General features: G+C 41.3%; 1 protein-coding gene across 3 annotated transcripts; it reads right to left on the bottom strand.

The window, feature by feature from the left end:
• Window positions 1-331: 331 nt before the first annotated feature.
• gne (glucosamine (UDP-N-acetyl)-2-epimerase/N-acetylmannosamine kinase) lies at window positions 332-19286 on the bottom strand. 3 transcript variants are annotated; one of them, XM_063883893.1, is made up of 14 exons: window positions 19062-19286; window positions 7916-7987; window positions 7184-7332; window positions 6754-7000; window positions 5794-6001; window positions 5548-5700; window positions 5183-5395; window positions 4809-4896; window positions 3736-3946; window positions 3379-3508; window positions 3053-3274; window positions 2067-2249; window positions 1697-1813; window positions 332-1530 (listed from the first exon to the last, which is right to left on the bottom strand). In XM_063883893.1, exons 2-14 carry the CDS (start codon window positions 7967-7969, stop codon window positions 1295-1297), a joined length of 2211 nt encoding a protein of 736 aa, XP_063739963.1. In that variant the 5' UTR covers window positions 7970-7987; window positions 19062-19286; the 3' UTR covers window positions 332-1294. The 3 variants fall into 3 exon arrangements, with proteins under 3 accessions (XP_063739963.1, XP_063739962.1, XP_063739961.1); XM_063883892.1 differs by lacking the exon at window positions 19062-19286 and adding an exon at window positions 13975-14219; XM_063883891.1 differs by lacking the exon at window positions 19062-19286 and adding an exon at window positions 8093-8140.
• Between the last annotated feature and the right edge of the window lie 1826 nt (window positions 19287-21112).

Raw genomic sequence — 21112 nt, 5'->3', positions numbered from 1 at the left:
TGTTTAAGTAACTTCAAAAAACAAGGTTTGGTTTGAGCATTCCATATTCTACTGGCACTCCAGAAATTCATTGCTCTTACAGCACACATCTTAAATTAATCTAATTATTTGAAATGATACTTTTTCTAAAAATATATATTCTTTAATAATCACAAAACATGTTTAAATGTATCTTATGTCAAGGCTGTGAATGCTGAAGGACAAGAGATTTCAAGAGACGTCAAACTAATAAGATACATAAAACACCCAAAGAGGGTGACCCATATTGTGCACTGGACTTTTAAAATAAGTGTAAACTGGATTTGAATAAAACAACAATGTCTCCCCTTGCTTTCCTCAGTTAAATAAAGTTTATTTATTGTGGTTATCTTCAACAAGAAGGTTGTTTGGGCATTAACCCAAACAGTATTACAAATAAATTTAAAATCAGTAAAGCACAATATGTTATTACATAGAAACGCAAACATGTTTGCAATAAAATATATCTTCTAAAGACATGAAAAAAATTCTAAATCAGTGAACATTTTCATAAGATCAGTGATTATGAAAAGTATATACAATTTCACCTGATTCAGGAAAAAGATTCACCCTCAGGCCCCCTTATACTGTAGCAGCTTTTATAGCAGTTGTTACCTTACGGTTTATTATTGTATTCCAACAGATTTTTCATTAAGCATTTCTTAACCTGTAAGCCTTCAATCTCATCAAATACCACAACCACCATCTTTAAATAACGAATAATTCCCCCAAACTCATAATAATATTGAATAAATCATGGAAATGTAACATATCAACTTGACTGTGACCCTTCTCTTAAATACCCAACACATTTCAAATGAAAACTCCAACAGATTTATAAAAAACGTGAGAAGGCAAGCAATCTAGGAGAACTGAAAGGAAGCTGCAGGAGAATGTTTTAGCAATATTTTGGTCACATCTGATATACGCTTCCCATAATGACAGACTTTTCCTACCAACATCACAGTATGGGTCTTACCCAGTATGGGTAATTTTGGCTTGAAGATGGCTTTGCTGTTACTAAATACTTGCTTAAATAAAAGCCTATGGTGTTCATTTAACCTTGACTATGTAGATAAAAAAATGAATTCCTGGCCCGTGCAATGATGGCCATCATATAGTCTGATTGTGCAGTCATCATTTTCCCAGGCTCGAGGATTTTCATTTTTGTGAACATCGCAAGCAAAACTTCATCAAGGCATCTATCTGGGCAGTACATTTGATACTTTCAGTCCTCCTGTTGGTTGCAGTCCGTCGTAAATCGGGACCATATCCTTCAATGTAATCTCCTGGTCGTATAGTCTAACACCATGCTGGCTGCTCCAAGTAAAGCAGGTTCTTCCAGCACTGATGTGAGGACCTTGATGTCCTGGGCAGATTTGAGCGCTCTCTCGGAAATGATGCGCTGCACCGGGGCTTGGTAGTAAGAGGCCAAAACTCCAGACAGTATCACCAGCGTGGGGTTCACTATGTGGAGGATGTTTACGATGCCCACGCCCAAAGCTGTGGAGGCTGGAGAAGGGAGGAAGACAGATAGAAATTTGTAATAGCAGCTTTCATGAACTGTGATATATAAATTCTGATGGACAATGAAGGGGTGGAGGTAAGTGATTTAAGTTTGTTCAACTATCAAACAAAGCATTTGAAATTCCTGTATATTGCTGGTTTGTGCTCTGACCTTTGTTCAGAACAGTGTCGGCTTGGTTGTTCCCTAGTCTGGCTGCACTGATGAGGTGGGCAGCAGTGATCGTCTCCGCCTGTTTTATATTCAGCCCCTCCACCTTCAGCAGGTCCTCTGAGAGACACAACAGAAACATAGGTCAAATGTGTGCATGTAAACTAATGACATTTAATTAAAAAAACAAACAATTCAGATCCTACATTTCAGCATCATGGCTCTGCACAATTGAGGTTATTTCTAGTTTTACATTTACTTTGGAAAAAAATGATTTAGATTCCCTAAGAAACAAATATTTACTACTCTATTGGGTGTTATTGATTCCCAGCACATTTCTTAAAGCTATATACGCACAAAAACAAACACTCACCATCTTGTAGCCTTTTGGCCTCTCTCTGCAGAGCATTGCCCGACGCGTAGGCCTCTATGCATCCTCTGCTGCCACAGGAACACTCTGGTCCTTCTAATGAAACCATGATGTGGCCTAGCTCTGCAGCGCAGAAGGTAGAGCCATGAATCAGCTCGTTGTTATGGATGATGCCTCCGCCAATACCTACACACACAGACAAGATCTTTACTCCCTTGGTAGTCAAAAGCAGTGCTCATCAGTATTTTCAAATACGCCTTTTATGATCTCAATTTGCTTCATGATACAGGCGCAGTTTTGATCCTTGATCACATCAAACCACATTTAGTAGCTGTTAGGGAATATTTTGTGTAGGCTTGTAAATCTTTAGTTCATTTGCATCTCTTCTGTCTGTCCTCCTTCGACCTGGCTCTACGGCCTTGCAGGTGCTGTTATCTTCATTAAGGAGGGGCAGCCTGGACTTCCGAAGCCTTGTTGTTCCCACAGTGGGTACAAGCTCATGCTGACCTAAGATTGGCCTTATTGTTTAGGGACAGCTAGCTCCAGTTTATCTGGCCCACTATGCTCCGGTAAACACCTTATCTGTGACCTAGATGACAGTTTAAGTTAAACGTATTGTCTGAGCTTGTTTAGTCTGGCGTTTGAAGCATGTTGTTTATCCATTTGGAACTAGTTAAAACCTCTTCCTATTGTCGAGACCTTCAGAATTGGTTTGGCAACCGCTGTGGCAACTCGTGTCTACAGTAAATGTCTTGTCAATTCTCCGGCTGCAACTCCGAATAAATCCAACAGTGTTTGCCATCAAGTTCCTGCTCTCCAGTGTCTCTCTGTTTTCTCTCCATTGCTTCAGAAGTTTCCACCACAGAAGCAAGTTGCATTACTACTTTCCCATTTCTACAACATTTCTGGAACATGGTTATTCAAACCTACCCTGTCTAATCTATTATGAATCAAAAAGCGTTTGAACAAATAAAAAAAACCTGACTGACCTGTTCCTGTGATGACAGTGACAAAATTCTCCACATTCTTCCCATAACCAAATTTCTTCTCAGCCAACGCAGCACAGTTGCCGTCATTATCTACCCACACAGGTAGGTGCAGCGCATCGGATATGGGTGTTCTCAAGTCAACTGCAGACCATTCCTGGATCAGGTTTGTGGAGTGCAGCACCAAGCCTTCTTGTGGGTTTACACGCCCACCAGTGGACACTCCTAAAATGTAGAGAGGTTATAAGCAAATTGACAGTTTTAGAATATGTTTGTCAGCATCAAAGCAGATTTTCATTTAGGAAAGTGAGGGAGCGTTTTTTCCGTACCAACACCGAGAATTCTACAGTTGAGGCTGACGGCATCCCGCATGGCATCTGCACACATCTTTAAAATGAGCTGCATCCTGGCTTCGAAGCTTTTTGGATTGGGCTGAGTGTACTTCTCTACTATCTTACCCTGTACAGATAGGGGGAGGGAAATAATTGTGATTTATTATATTATTATAAGTTTTCTAGCAGACAAAAAATGATAGCAACATCTTCTACTTTTTATGGTTTCAAAACATTTTCTTCACATGACATCCATAAGGCCAGAGAGAAACATATCTCAGAGCAGCGACACGCACCATGGTGATAAATAATTTAAGCTCCTAAAAATTGAGAAAAGGTTTGCTTGCAGCTTACCCTCATCCCGATGATGGCCACCCTGAGGTTGGTCCCACCCAGGTCTACAGCCAAAGCGCTCTGGGTCTCCAGGATGTGATCGATGTCCTGGGAAATGCATTCTTTCACCGAAGGGAAACAGAAAGTCTTTTGGAGGGGCTCATCTAAGTCAATGGTCCGTAAAAACTTGAGAATACGAGGAACTGCATTGCCATCACCATAAATCTTGGAGCTGAAGGGAAACAGAAATGCACCGGTGTTCATATCTTTCTACTTATAGCAGAAATTGCAGTAAAAGAAGAGTCACATTTTATGACCGGAAAAGTGTAAACACAGCGAGTTTGTCACAGCCTCATTCTTTCTCAAATCTCCATGGGTTGGTGTATTAGGTGATCCCACCCCAGTAATTAATGTTGAAGTAGACACTTTCTCTGTCAGCATGGCATACGTTGCACAGTTTACTCTTATATGACCCAAATTGACCCTGTGTGTTGGTAAGAGAATGTGGGCTAATTAGGAACATCCCTAAGACAGGTGTAGTGTTACATAGAAAAGATTAGGAGACAGCTACTGTCTTTAACTGTTTAATAAAGATATTCTTCAGACATAACACCGGAGACTGTACTGGACACGTTCATGTCTAATACACAGCGAAGCATAAACTACTTCCAGGCATTACCCCAAACGGGACTGACGTCACATACAGTACATATCCCTACGCCCTGTACATTATAAAATAGTACCATTACAACACAACAGGTGGACCGTTAGCTATTTCAGCTGGCATCTTGTTTGGGAAGACTGAACGGGACAATGGAATAAGTGATTTTTAGAACGTTGCTAGGGGGCTGAGAAATTAAACTAAATATACATTACAAAATGTTGACAGGAGAGGGATGAAAAATAGTTGTAACTCCAACTTTACATTTTGTTTTGATGTAGTCAATATCCAGCAAAATGTTAAAAAGGAGACAAAGACCCAGTGAGAGTGAGAGAGAGTGAGAGAGAGAGAGAGAGAGAGAGAGAGAGAGAGACAGACAGACAGACAGACAGACAGACAGACAGACAGACAGACAGACAGACAGAGGTCATACCAGGGGTATCTCTTTCCAAACTGCAGCTCCAGAGCATGGTAGATCTTGTCTTGAGTGTCGGCATCTCTGACATGAAGAACATTCTCACCTATGGGAGAATGAAATCACCATAGTTGTTAAGACCTGAGGCAGATCCAGCAATGCTTTTATTTGTGTCACTGATAACAACAATAACTTGTGGCAGATGAAAAAATGTCTATATCAACACATTTCGCAGGGCTTCAAAATGGATCTTATCCAAGTGTATACCAAATTATTCAGTGCTTCACTAGGGATTTAATCCATCTCTTGACCTTCCTGTCAGGGAGCAAATCAGGACCATAGTCATGGCAGCTTCAGCAGGTAACTTTGATCTTGTTTTCTGTTATGCATACCCGTTTCTCTGCCAGTTTGCCTTGATCCTAGGTTAATGACCGGCGTGCCGAAGGCCCCTGCCTCTCGTACCCCGCCGCTGCTGTTCCCGATCATGCACCCGGCGTGGCTCACCAGCTGGATGAAATGGTCGAAGGGAATGTGCTTCACGGCCTTGAAGTTAGGGTGCTGCTCAATGCCTTTCTTTCGCATCACACGCACCATCTCCTTACTTCCTGTTTACCCAGAAAGGTGCGGTTCATTTATTTAATAACATTTTAAAAAGGGAAACAATCTCCAATCCAAGAAGGCTTGAATCATAGTTTTACATTTCAGAATACAGTCACAAATAGAAGAAAACATGAAAGAACCAGTGAGAGGAACTAACCGGCATCAATGTTAGGGAAGAGGATGAGGGTCTTTTTGTTGAAGGAAATAAGGGCGTCCAGCATCAGCCCGTAGATCTTAATGGAGCTGTGGATGTCAGTGGTAACCGGGTGCTGCAAAGCCACAATGTAGCCTGAATCCTGCACCTTGTCACCTGCAAAATGAATTAACACCCCACAAATGACATTCAAACACACTCTACATGTCAACTATTATATTTCCTTCCCATGACTTTATCCCCACGTACCAAGCCAGCTCCTGATGATATCCATGTAGTCGTCTCTGTGATTATTTGACAGCAGCTTATCGTAGGAAGGGCAGCCAGCCAGCAGGATGCGAGAGTGGTCCTCACACATGGCAATGAGGTGCTGCTCGGCCCGGCGTGTGCAGCAGGCGTGGTAATGGGCCAGTTTACTGATGGCATGACGGATTGAGTCGTCAATTGTACCACTCACCTAGACAAAAAAGGAAGACAGAAATGTAGTTTGTCATTTGGTAACATTACCTACAGCTTTACACAAAAGTCTTAGAAACATGGGATAAAAAAATTGTAAACGAAGCAGAAAGACGATTTCTCATTCATTTAATTAGTTCTATTAATCTATGGTTCTATTCTTTACTTTTAGATAGGTAACAAAAAGTATTATTGCATTATAAAAAGACTGTGTCAGGGTCTCAGTTTCTGTATTTTTAGTTTACTGTTTTACTTTGAAATGTATCTTGTCTTGTTAACTTCCTGTCTTGTCTACTTTACTTCCTGTCTTTAGTTTCCCTCCTGTCTGATCATGCTCACCTGTTGCCCCTTTGTTTCTCCTCCCCCTTCCCAGCTGTTTCTTGTCTTGTGATTACCCTCCTCTGTATTTAGTCTGGGCTTTCCTTGGTGCTCTTTGTCGCGTAGTCGTCGTTTGCCTATTCCCTGAACCCTTTTGAATCTCCCTTTTTCAGCCCTCCCTCTTCTACTGGTTTGTCCGTGTTTTAATTTGATATTTTTCCTTCGTTTTACCTTTCGTCTGCATTTTTGTTAACAGCCTTTTTTATAAATAAAAGTTACGTTTTGTTACGTTTGAACCCCTGCCTCCTCTATTGCTTCTGCACCTGGGTCCTTTCCCAAATCCTGACAGACTGTAGTGCAACAAAAAATAATATACATGACTGGATTCTTCAAAGTGAAACTTCTCTTTTATTCTCTCGTGCCCTGCCTCCTCACCTCTCCTCCCTCCAGGTGAAGTATCCTAATGTTCATCAGGGCCGCAGCCGTTGCAAGGGCTAGCGCGTCAAACCGGTCACCATGGACGACCAGGATGTCAGGGCTCAGCCTTTGGAGCACATCGGGGAGTTTCACAAGTGCCAGCCCAACACTCTCCACCATGGCTGCCTCATCCTCTCCTCTCACAATGGTGTGGAGCTTGGAGCCGATGTCAAAGTCGTCCTGCTCGATCATACGGAAAGTGTTTCTGCAGAGGGAAGGTAGGTAAAGGCAAGTTTAAGAAAAACCTGAGTAAATGACATGACATGTGGGTGATTATGGACTGTTGTGTTAGCTTCTGCATTCCATTAAATTCATATACTCCCTTTTCCTGCTACCGGACTACAGCAGTAAACATATTTAGAAGGAAGCCACTGTGGCAGTTTCATACCCGTAATCATCGATGAGATGAGAGCCCAGCACTACGACCTCCAGTTCAAATTCCTCAGGGTTGTTTTTGATCCCAAACATGATGGGGGCCAGCTTGGAGTAGTCCGCTCTGTTGCATGTTGCTACACACACCCTCACTTTCCTCTTACACTACACAACACGCACATAAACAAACAGCATTTGTTTAACATGCACTAGATATAGAAACAAAGCCCTCCCTCTATTAGTAATGTTTAATCATTCAAATACAAATGACTACAAAACAACAAGTATGTTATTGTATAATGTCTATGTCATTTTCTGGCGAAATTCTGGCCCCGCCCATTTTGGAGGGAAAACATTAGCCGTCTTTGAATGATGGCCGTAATTTTACCTGGAAGTGTTGTTTGTGTTACTCTAGTAGTAGTTCCCTATTGATGAAAATTTAACTTTAAATGGACCCAGATCATCGATCTCCAGTGACCTTTTTAAATATTTGACCTGTCTGACCATCATGTTTGGGGTCCTTGTAGATAAAAAAAAAAGAGCGGTGTCTTAATTTTTTTATGTGATTGCCGAAAACTTCAGAATGTGTATTTACCACCATTCAAATGACAGCGAAGGTTTACCCCCCAAAGTGGGCGGGCCATAATTTCGCCACGAAGTGACATAGGTGTTACTCTCATCCATAGTGATGGACAATGTTCTAAATAAACTCTCATTTTCACATTGGGCCAAAGACACAAAGCCATACCTGATTCACTTCTGTTGTGTGTTTCCTCTCCATCTTTTCTCTGCACCTTTGCATTCTCAGATTGTATCTCTCCTACAAAACAAAGACAAAAGGGGGAGTCATATCTAGTAATGAGTTTGTAAAGCAAAATAACATCCGTCATTCTCAACACGTAACCCACCCACAGGTTATACTCACTTGGGCCTTCTGAATATTCAGATGCTGTAGCATGGAAACACAACAAAACTACAGTAAAAATGTTTCACATTTTCCGCACGTAACACATGCTGACACATTTTTTCCAGAGATGGGAAACATGCTGTGGGAAAGTGCTTTGAGTGTCAAGGTGAAGGTCACACACTCACACTTCTAAACTATATTTGTATAAATCTATCACAGCCTTTTCATAATGCCAAATATGCCACCTAGAACAATAAAACCATTTTCTTCCAAGGTTCATTGACGTGCCCTTTAGACTTCCTAGTTTGGCCCATGTCCCATCTGCTAACATGGTGACAGGATTTATGACATCTACCACACCCAGCAAACAGGGCAAATAAAGATTTTAAGAAATAGAACGGGGATCCCACTGTTAAATCCCACTATTCTCTATGGCTTGTTCCTTCGCTTACCACAAAACCCTAATGCTCTCAATCTTGTCGATCTCTAACTCTAATGCAGTTAGGAAAGCCATCGCAAGTCAGACATTTAGAAATTACGGCACTCATAAAGAAAGAATAACAGGGGGTATTATGTTTTAAATGTTAGAGACTTTTATCAAAAGGATAGCAGAACATCTGAACTTCGTAAATAAAGAATTATACAGTGAAAATAATCTTGATTTGAGCTGATAATGTAACCCATATGACACACAAATGGAAGGAAAGCAGGGATTTTTAAAGCAGTTTTTACTGAATAAATACGCTGGTTGGATTTATTTTCAATTTACACTTGTCTTACTGTGACATGTCAAAACCATATTGTTGTTTCTTATCTGTTCTTTAGCCATCAACAGTATGACAAATGGCAGATCTATGTCTCGTGCATGACCTCTAGAGCTCATGTTGCTATGTTAAACTTTAACTTGAGAGGGACTCCTTATTTGAATGTACTTGCTGCCATCTGATGCCGTAAAACCATTATGACAGTTCAGTCAGACAACGCGCGTGTTTCATTAATGTTTAATTGAAGCAGTGTATAGTTTGAGTTTGGTGTCTACGGTCATCACTCTACATTAACGTAGAACATTGAGTGATAATTAGATAACTAACCCCCGAGCCCACAGGTGGAAGCTGGGGTGGTGGTGGGGCAGGCGAGCATCGCCAACGTGAACGCAGCAGCGAGGGGAGCGCATTAGCGGCGTGGAAACAGCAGTGGTGGCAGCAGCATTAGCGAGGCAGCTTAAATACAGCGCCAGATTTAGGAGACTATGTTTGGTTGGTTGCAAGAGTGACGAGGGGCGTTATGAGCGAAAGGAATCATTGGTACTCGAGTTGAATGCCTGAACTAGCTCGCAGGCTTCGCCCCAATTACTCCATTAAGCATTTAAAGTCTACATCTTGAATTTAAACAAAAGCATTTTCATCTCACAGGAAATATACAGAGTTACTGAATGTATTCAAGCCAATATGTAGAACAGCAGGGACCTCAAATTCCAAAGCGGATTGAGTGCTTGGAATTTAAAAACTCGGAGGTTAGATTTAACCACTGGCAGAGCTGCTTTTTAGTCCTTTGGACTTCTGGGAATAGGAATGGAGGGGTTATTGACATCAGAACAAGCAAATAAAGAATAAAAAAAAATAACAAACAGGGTTCCCGCTGTGGCACAAATGTTAAATCCCACCGTGTTTTCAATGGCTTGATCCTTCACTTATTTCAAATCCCTGATGCTCTCAATTTTGTCGATCTCTTCAGATGCAGTTAGGAAAGCCATCACAAGTCAGACATTTAGAAATTAGGGCACTCGTAAAGAAATAATAACAGGGGGTATTATGTTTCAAATGATGGAGACCTTTATCAAAGTAGAGCAAAGAACATCTGAACTCTGTAAATAAAAAACGCCTCGTTGTTTAAAGGACCCTTCCTATGTCATGTGAGTGCAGCTGTTAAGGAATGCTCCCATACACAACATGACAAAGTTTTGCACTCTGTAATAACCTCAAAAATCACACCACAGTAATCCAGTATTACCCAAGTTAAAAGCTCCTGCCTGGAGCAATACAGCAAAGAGAAAAACTTGTATAACTGCCTGTGGCAGAACAATGTACCGTATTTTCCGGACTATAAGGCGCACTTAAAAGCCTTACATTTTCTCAAAAAACAACAGTGCGTCTTATAATCCAGTGCGCCTTATATATGGATTACGGTAATTCTGGTTGTGCTTACTGACCTTGAAGTGATTTTGTGTGGTACACAGCGCTCACGGCGCTCTGTCAAAATGTTTTAGTACGACTTTGGTAAACTACAAAGCCGCACCGCTTGCAGCATTACGGCTACCGTAGTCAGGAGCGTCGCGGAGTTGCACCAAATGGCACCGGTCAAGAGACACGCTTACGACGCGGACTTCAAACTCAAGGCTATCAGTCACGCAGTAGAACATGGGAATAGAGCAGCTGGGAGAGAATTCAACATTAATGAATCAATGATACGGAAGTGGAGGAAGCAAGAAGATGACCTGCGCCAAGTAAAGAAGACCACACAGAGTTTCCGATGAAACAACGCGAGATGGCCGCAGTTAGAGGACAACATTGAACAGTGGATTATTGAACAGAGAGCAGCAGGTAGAAGCGTCTCTACAGTCTCTATTCGAATGAAGGCAACAGCGTTAGCACGGGACATGAATACCAATGACTTTCGAGGCGGTCCTTCTTGGTGCTTTCATTTTATGAAAAGACGTCATCTCTCCATCCACACACGAACTACCGTCTCGCAGCAACTGCCAAAAGATTACGAAGAAAAGCTGGCCGCTTTCCGCGCATACTGCGAAAAGAAGATCACTGAAAAGAAGATCCGGCCAGAGCACATCACTAACATGGACGAGGTTCCCCTCACCTTTGATATCCCCGTGAACCGCACTGTGGAGAAAACAGGGACCAGAACGGTGTCTATACGTACGAAATTTCCCAGCCGGCGTCATTATCAAAGTTAACCCGAAGGGCTGGATGGACGAGGAAAAGATGAGGGAGTGGCTGAGAGAAATTTACGTCAAGAGACCAGATGGCTTTTTCCAAAAATCTCCTTCCCTATTGATCTGCGACTCCATGCGCGCCCATCTCACCGATGCTGTCAAAAAACAAGTGAAGCAAACTAATTCGGAGTTTGCCATCATTCCGGGTGGATTAACTAAAGTACTCCAGCCGCTAGATATTGGTGTAAACAGGGCGTTCAAAGTTAAACTGCGAGCTGCGTGGGAGCAGTGGATGACAGAAGGCGAACACACATTCACCAAGACAAGGAGACAGCGCCGGGCGATTTACGCCACTATCTGCCAATGGATCGTGGATGCCTGGGCTAATGTATCAGTCTCAACTGTGGTCCGAGCTTTCACGAAGGCCGGAATCGTCACTGAACTGCCAGGTAGCAGCAACGACACTGACTCGGATAATGACGAAAGGGATCCGGGCATGCTGGATGCCGTAATTTCCCAACTGTTCAACTCGGACACTGAAGATGAAGAATTTGAGGGATTTGTGGACGAGGAAGGAACTGAAAAAGTGAGAGTATTGTGTTGTATTTTACGTGTTTTAACTGAACTTATTACTGACTTATCTGACTGTTTTGTTTCTGTTATATAATTAATAATTATATTATATGTATCCGTTTTACGGCATGTAGAAAAGGAGTGTGTAGGAGAGCGACATTCGGGGTGGGCGTGTGTGTGCGGAAGAAGTAGTTTTGGGAAAGTGAAGTTGTTGCCAGGTTGGCTGCGTTGTCGGGTGTTCGAAGACAATAGAAAAAGGATTACTCCAGCTCCGCTGTTTCCCCCTCCTCTTTCCTCAGAGAGTGTCACATACCCAGCTGCTCTTCACTACGGTATAGAGCATAACAACGCTGGAGGTAACAACATTTCGCTTAATGCGCCTTATAGTCCGGTGCGCCTTATATATGAAAACATTTCGAAAATAGACCATTCATTGACAGTGTGCCTTATAATCCAGTGCGCCCTATAGTGCGGAAAATACGGTAGATCATCTTAAAACAGGTTGTTCCACATTGATAATGCCACTGAGATTAGTTGTGGAGCCTGTTTGAGAAACAAGAGACGTAATGGAAAAAACGGAGGAGAAGACAGGCAACTTGACCGTAAACTTCTATCTATCTATACAATAGCGCATCACTGTGTTTCTGTAACCACAAGGATTACAGGGCAGGTACCACAGGTGCGCCTGTCACTGAATTGTTCTATTGTTAGAAACGTGACGCAGTGTGAGCATTTCTTTCCTAGTACTGAAAACAGATTTCTTTACTGACATTTTCTTTCTGTGAATTAGTGCATAATAGTTTATTACTTCATTTAATGCATTACTTCCTTTTGAGGCTGCCTGAATGATTGAACAGCAGTGACAACTGTACAACAAGTAGAAGTTTTAACTATTTCATTCTGTCAACAGAGCTTGCAAATAAAGTGTAATCAAGAAGATTGGAAGTTTGATCCCCTTTAGTAATCCAATCCTGTGAAAAATAACGAGTGTCCAAAAGTTTGAGATGCACCCTCCACCTGTGCACAGCATAAATTGTTTTCTGTAGATGTAGACTGACAGCCACACAGCAAGTGAAACACAACCTTGCTCTTTGGCTAAGGCCTCGTTCACCTTGTACATGTTTCAACATAAAGTATTTCTTGTGTTACCTCTGCGTTAGCTAAAGGAGCCACCAAACAAACATCCCTCAGGTTTAAAAATTACACTGCTAACTTCATTTTACAGATCCCAACTGCTTATTTCGAAGTCAGCTGAAGCACATTAAACAGGTCAAAGAGCTGTGGAACTTTCTTTGAAACACACTTAGGTAGTTAACACCTACAGTGAACATACGCAGAATGTACCCAGCACAGCTAGCAAGCAATCAGCAGCACAGCACAAGCAGACATCAAGTGGCATGCTGCTCAGAAACTTAAAAACATAATTTTAGCGATATGAAATGACTTAAAACTAACAGTAGCTGCTGTGGACCTCTCCTTTTGTGCATTTGTTTGCAGCTGATTACACCACAGCCCAGTATGGGTTTGGTTATTTGCAGGTGAGCTGTCATATAACTGTCTTTTCAAAACTGGACAATTTCTATATTATATTAACTTGTTTTTTTTGTGGATCCCTCTATACCTTTTTTACAAAACAGTGTCCTTGAGGAGCATTTACCAGAGTACGTTTGTTTGCATAAAATCTCATTGTTCAACTTAACTCAGCTACCAGCCCGACCACAACTGACTATAGATATCATTTAGCTAGACTTTTCTTCTTCCAGTCAGTAATTAGAAAAGATATTCAGGGCTGATGTTTTCCTCCAATAATGCCTTAAAGAACACACTAAGCCTTAGTTTTACTTCTGCAAGCTCAAGAATGTTGTTGATAGACTTGGTTGAATGCTAATTTTATGTTGTCAAGTATCATTGTATAGCTCTGCTAATAATGCCAGTAATAAGCAGACATGAACCTTCAGAGATTAGCCATATTAGGTTCAAAAGTTAAGATCCTGCAATCATCAGCACTGTAAGGGTACCACACCTTTTAATACAATTGAATGATTGATAACGGAAAAACAGTTTGTTTCAGTGTGACGTGAACAAAAACCCTTTACTTCCTGTTCTTCGACTGTCAAAAAGCCTAAAATACTATGATATATCTCTGTGTCGTATTTGGCACACCAGTGACTTCTGCATCACAAGACAGCATCAGCAGCCAGTATTAGGGTATGGGGGCAGGGACGCATGCAGAGAGCAAAGGCAAAAATGGCACAGCAACGGAGGCAGACAGACAAACATTACTCACAGAAATAGATAAAATACAGGTAAGGATGTACAATGAGACACGAAGGAAGAGTGAGAAGATTAAGAGAGAAAATATGAGAGAGCGAGAACTTACATGTGGGTTATTGTGCAGAAAAATGTCTTGCTTTTCCATCATATGCCTCTGAGTATTCTCAGCTCGTAACACCTCTGGCTGTTATTCAAATCCCTCTATTTTTGTATTTCTCCCTTCAGCTTAGACCCACAAGAAAAACAATGGAGGGTATGTGTGAGCCAGCAAGCAGGAGAGGAAGACAGGAAAGAGAAGAGAGTGCTTGGATGACACAGCCATATAGCTGGGGGAGGTGGCGTTCTGGCTGTTGTACTGGTAAAGCATGTGATTGGCTGAATGGGAGAAGAATGTGGCAGCCTGCAAGACTCTTCAGTGATTCAGAAAATCCTTTGTATGTTTTGCCAGTGTGACCATCAGCTTAAAAATTCTTAAAATACAGTTGTAATAGGAGTAAGAACAGGAATTATTTTCATCCACATCAATGTGTTATACTGTGCAAAACATCAACAGATGAATTTTTAAAAATTCACCATCTTTTTTTAATGTTTTCTCTTGTGAAAGTCTGGACTCTTAGTACTGTGGAAATAATAATGTAATGTCTAAAATAGGTGTGGCAATGTCATATTTGCAAAGCTTTTGAACGATGACCAAACATTCTAACTGTGATGATAGCAAAATGCAGTGATGTTGACCAACTATAATGTTGTTAAAATAACACAAACGTATCACAATTACCAATATTTAGTAGCAGTACTATACACTGTTCCCAGAAGTTAGGAATTCCTTATCTGAATCTTTTTCCTTGTGTGAGAAACCTTGCCATCCAGGTTATAAAAGGTAATACAATGTAGGCAAAGAATAAACATGGCAGCAATATAGAGCATTTTATGACATTTGTACGTTTCTGGAAAGACAGCATCTCTCTGGTATTTTAAATTGTTCTCTGATGTCTGCAAAGAACATATATAACTTTGGTTGATCCAAAAAATGTCCAGATGCGGTTTTACAGGCCCATTTATAACCCTATGATTTGGTCCTAGAATGAAACAAGCTGAATTGCCTTATTTGGGGGCTCATTTAAATAATTATGGCGAGCTCTGCTCTGATTGGCTGGTTTACAAGGAGCGATCCATGGCTGCCTCAGAGCCCACAGAAGTAAGTGAAGTTCTCGAAACTGTGAGAGATGAACCATGGAGGCTATTGGCACCCAAACTTAAATGTTTGAGCTGTTATCGGAGGAGGAAACCGATGAATTTGAGGGACAGCCAGCTGGTCGGACATTGGAGAGCAACGTTACGGAGTGGTAAGTGTTAGTGTTTCCAGGAGCTGGTGTATGCAAATTTTGGGGCTGGACTACCTTGTGTGACGTCACACACAGGGATTGTTGTAATTCACTTGTTTTAACGCTGTGATATGCATATTCATGATTTGCACGTTAAGGACGCTGTTTGGGGAACAAGTTGTACCATATGCTGTATGTGATGACTACTTGTGATGATAAAAATACATCTATTCTGTTTTGAAACTCAAGCCGGTGACAAGGGATATTTTTCTAAATGGGAAACGTGTATCTATTGTCCTTTTGTTAAGGGCCTTTGTTATCATGTGCACCTCTGTCCTTGAAAGAGTGCACTCAGTATTTTCCCCAACAGTTTGTGTAATGCTCCAGTATGCTTTCTACAGTGTGTCCTCATATAGAGTGTTGAATGGTGCTCTCAATTATTGTCACCTGTGTGGTGGGCGTGGTTAATAAAGGGCCTTCCTGTACGCAGCTGCGCTGAGTTGCAGAGTGAGTGCCATGAGAAGCAGCAGAGAGTCTCTGTCGTTTTGTTTGTCCTCCACGTTCGGTGCATCCCACAGTTGAGTTTCACAACGAGTAGCCGCTGTATGAATGGATTAGGTGTGTTCTGAACTACTTATTCCCCTTAGAACGCACATTGTTCGTCAGTACATGAACTTAGTTGGAGCACTTGGATTGTTATATAAGCCTAATAAAGCACTAGGTTTAAACATATTCTTCATGCCAATGTTAATAAAAGAGTCTTGACCATAATACTTTTATTGGCTGTGTAAACAGCCCTCTACTCCGTTACAATCAGTCCGTCCAGACCTGCGCATTGGCACCGACCAATAGAGATAAGCCTACAAAGAATAACTAATTGTTACTTACAGACGGCACCATCTGCATTCCTTTACCCTAAAGATTTGTCCCTAGTGACACTACATTTCCTACACTGATCAGACACAGCTGTCGACAGAGGTCATATAATGAAAAAGCCTTAAAGCCTACTGCAGTCTGCCACACCTTTGATGCACAAGAGGGTGTGTGCACTGACTCACTACTGCTACTATTCTATGTTTCTTTAGGAAGTTCAGGGACACACAATCTTTGGCTTCCCTCAATTTACCAAAAGAGTAACTTTATAAAGCAAGCAATTTATAAGAGACAATAATAAGCATTCATCAAAAATAAAATATAGCTAGGCCCTGGCCGTGGTGCGACCATACCCCACCCCGACTCTCTCTCCCACATTCCTGTCACTCTCCACTGTACTATCCGATTAAAGGCAAAAAGCCCCCCAAAAATATCTTAAAAAATATATATAAATGTATTGCAGCTAGAGCTTTGATAGGGCCCAAAAAATATCTGGCCCAGCGCTACATGGACCAAAATAGTTGAACTCAGACAATTAAAAAACTCACATTTTTAAAACAATATCAGATTAAAAATGATTACAAACTCTACAAAATATGTTCAGTGCAGTAATAGTCCTTTCTGACTAAATGTAGATGCCATGTAGCCAATATAGTGCCAATAGAGATTGTGTAAAATGTATCCCTAAAAATGACAGGCACAAGTTGGGTTAACCCCTAGATGTTTGGAGTGAACCTGAACCGATTCTAGCCCTTGGGAACTTTCAGAAAATAACTACGAGATGCACTGATTAACATTGGAGTGGATATTTTCCCAAACATTATTCACCTCAGCACAGACATAATGACAATCACTTGATCCAAAGCTGTTTTGTTTCCTTCATTGCACTCTTTATGTCAACACCAAGAAGCCAGTCGTTATTTAAATGTGGACTGGGTAAACAAGCCTCAGTGTTGAAACAGTTCTGACATCCTGGTACAAAGGTCAAAGTCATCAGGCTCAACCACCAAGGTTTTACCAACACATTTTATTTATTCATGTCTTGCTTGTACTTATCTTACCACTGGCTCACTTTCCCATATTAATTCTTAAATGTAAACATTGAAACGTGTACACATTTAGACCTATTACTTCAAACGGTACATAATGTCACTTTATTCACTTTTAAAATCTAAACATATAGGGCCAGCTACTTAGTGACATGCTTTATAATTATTGTTTTATTCTTATATCTTTTTCTTATCATCCTTTTTTGTACCCTGTTCTGTACCTCTCATGTGCTTCATTCTTAATGCTGTTGATATGATATCTGCATTTTTCTCTGGGGATAAATAATTCCGTATCTTATTTATTTTCCTAATAAACAAAGTATTTATAACAGTCAGGACTGTTACATCTACTTTACTCATCTAAAAAAGTGTTGCTTTAGGATATAAATCAAGCACCATAAAAATAGTTGTCTTACAGTCTTACAACTACAGATCTTTAAAAGGCAAATACAATTGAAAATGCCATAAGTTAGTCAACGACATACTGCCATCTATTGTCCTTTTTAGGGAAGCAAAACTGTGTGCGATTGGTTTCCTGTGGGTGAGGATGTGCAGTTGAATATAAACAGTATGAGGAAACACCCATGTCTCTTTTCCACACCTGTTCACTGAAAGGAGTTACATCAAACTACACATAATATTAGATAATTAAATGAAAATGCTGTTGATAGTGTAACACATCATTGTGGGCAGATCAACACATTAAAACCAACAAAATGTACCAACAGAAAATGTTCCAATGCAAGGAAGTGAGCTTGTCCTCCTTCAATTGATAAACCAAAAGAAGATCATTTTTATGGTGCTGGATTGATATCCTAATGTCATGACTTCATACAATAATACATGGGAATATATCAGTCCTGGTGGTTTGGATGAAAAATGATAACTACTCTAAGGCAAGAGTAAAACATTCAAACTCTAAATTCAAACCCTGCAATTTAACAGGGATCCGGTTGTAAAGACTAATTATACATAGGCTATACACTTGCTGTTTCTTATAGGACAATTTGGGGTGTTAAAAGTATTTATTATATGGCAATACTGTTGAAAAGTACTGATGACTTCGGGGCACAGCTCAGAGTTATGAGTCTATTCTCAAGGCACAGTAGGCTTCTTTAGTGGCTTTGGCCCCAAGGCATCTTTGGGAAGCCAGTGAAGTTTCAAGAAGCTAATGACAACCACCTGATTTTGTTTTTATTGCGTATCGTTTTGCCCAAACGAATAACTGCTTTAGATAACATGTAGCCGGAATTAGGAGAAGACCGAATGTAAGCAAAAACACTCCTCTTTGCCTAAGCTACTTCTCGGTGGTTGCTTCAGCGAGGAGCTGAATAATTAGAAACATTGCTGCACCAACCTGCATAACCAGTTCCAGATTGTGTGACATTCTGCCAAGCAACACAAACTATTGAGTTTGAATCTGTTATCGTGAGTCAGAACCAAAGAGGAAAGCGACTTCTCTTAAGACATCCCCCACCTGGCGGCTACAGTTATGAAAACCCCAGACTTCCTGTCACTAACCTTTTTCTTTATGACATTTTTACCAAATGACTAGTTTCTAGTCGAATCTCTAAATCATGCGCACACAATCAAAACATGCTAAACCTTTAGTACCACGTCACCTAAATAAACGGGGCGAACTTGACTTTTTTTGTCTACCGTATGTTACTGCGATACGACTATAGCTACAAAGTTATGCTAGGAACCGTTAGCCTGGAAACAAGCCCATCAAACATCAACACCATCGCTGACATCATCAACATCATTGCAGTTTTGTATTAACAAAAGTTGATGAGCGTTGTCCAACATATCATGACGAACTGAAAGTGGTGTAGCAGTTGACATGATGTTAGCTGGTAAACCTCACAGTTAGCAAAAGTTATCACGCCTCTCTATCTGTTCACACTGTATTTCACTGCTGTTGTTTCCCACATTATGAAACTTACGTTGAACTATCCAGGGGCGCTGTCTTCATCTCATGTAGAAACCCTCCGTGGTGCTTATGTCCTCTCTTTTCTCTTCTGCTTACCGTGTCCAGCGGTTACTAGCCAACGTTACTGGAACATCTTAGCACCCGTACGGAGGGGGGAGTGTTCCGGACTGAGAAAATATTCGTAGTGGCCAAACTCCGGGTACTGCAACTTCCGTATCAGTCCGTGACGTCACCCGGCCCAGAAAGACAGTTCCCCATTGACTTACAATGGGGAAAGAGACGTCTGTAAATCTGTGGATAATTTTTAAACAAAATAAACTACCCAGTATGAACCTTTTTGGAGCCCTTATTAAAAACATAAGGTCCTATAAGTTGTAAAATGCACTAAATGCTGAATCCAGATTTATTTTCTCTCTCCATTAGTAAGCCGAGAGCGGGAGATCGGGGGCGGGGCTTAAGGGGAAACTCAACTGCGCATGCTCTATGCACTCGACAGCCATGCATGATGGGTAATTTGTGACGTTTTGCTCTCGAGAATCTCAGGCCATTTTGTCTTCATGCGCTAATGAGCGGCTCTCATAGGAATGAACGAATTCCCGCCTGGGACGCTGTATCCAGTTCTTATTATACATCCATGGGGCGGACCTCCAGGATGAAACCGGAAGTGCGTGATTGGGACCTTCGTAATAAAGCCCTGCAATATTTGCTTAAAAAATAGGTTTCAAGGTTTTATTTGTCATATGCACAGCAGATACAACGTATATGTTGGCAATGAAAATCTTATGTCACGTGCTCCTCCAACAACTCAACATACATGGTGCAAATATTGACTCTCTTATACCATTTTGTAGAAATAGTACTCAAATCCCTTACTTCAGTAAAAGTACTAATTCCACAGTCTTATTATTTATCTTAATAGCTATCACTGTAAAAAATAATTTAAAAAAACATTTAAATTCATCTTACTGCACAATATACCTTTACATTCTGTTCTTGTATATATCATACTCTATTTATATGTTTATAGATTTCTGCCTGCACTATTTTTTTATTTTGAAGTTGAATTTGTTTTATTGTTCTATGTTTTGTATAACTATGTTGCATTGTTGTAGGAGCTCAGAACTTAACATTTCCATTGCCCTTCCTCAGAATCAGAATCAGAATACCTTTAAGCGTCCCACAGAGGGGAAATTTTCATTATTACAGCAGAAAGAGCCAAAGACAGCTTAATATTACACCCAAGATACAAACAAATATAGATACAAGAATCACACAATTAAGAAAATACACAACAATAAAAGTATATTAGCCAGATATGTATTGCACAGTTATTAACACAACAGGGGGTGCTATAGTCAGTGACGTTATATGTCTGGGGGTCTACCGGGGGCCATGATGGTTATAGAGTCTGACCGCGGCAGGAAGGAAGGACCAGCGGTATCTCTCCGTGAGACACCGCGGGTGAAGCAGCCTGTCGTTGAAGGAGCTGCACAGTGTGGACAGGGTGTCCTGCAGGGGGTGGGACACATTGTCCAGCAGGGAGGACAGCTTGGCTGCCATTCTCCTGTCTCCCACCACCTCCACAGTGTCCAGAGGACTCCCCAGGACAGAGCTGGCCTTCCTTATCAGTCTGTTCAGTCGACTATGGTGTGGCCTACAGCCCCAGTAGGCCACAGCATAGAAGATGGCTGATGCCACCACAGAGTCAAAGAAAGTCTGAAGGAGTGCCCCCTGCACCCCAAAAGACCTCAGTCTCCTCAGCAGAAAGAGTCTGCTCTGTCCCTTGTTGTAGAGAGCAGCAGAGTTATCGGACCAGTCCAGTTTGTTGTTCAGACGAACATCCAGGTATTTGTAGGATTTCACAGTCTCTATGTCCACTCCCTGGATGTTCACTGGTGTGTGTGTGTGTGTGTGTGTGTGTGTGTGTGTGTGTGTGTGTGTGTGTGTGTGTGTGTGTGTGTGTGTGTGTGTGTGTGTGTGTGTGTGTGTGTGTGTGTGTGTGTGTGTGTGTGTGTGTGTGTGTGTGTGTGTGTGTGTGTGTGTGTGTGTGTGTGTGTGTGTGTG

The sequence above is a fragment of the Eleginops maclovinus genome, chromosome 5, assembly GCF_036324505.1.
Source record: "Eleginops maclovinus isolate JMC-PN-2008 ecotype Puerto Natales chromosome 5, JC_Emac_rtc_rv5, whole genome shotgun sequence".
In the NCBI taxonomy this organism is placed as follows: Eukaryota; Metazoa; Chordata; class Actinopteri; order Perciformes; family Eleginopidae; genus Eleginops; species Eleginops maclovinus.
This window is presented reverse-complemented; position numbering and strand designations above follow the sequence as displayed.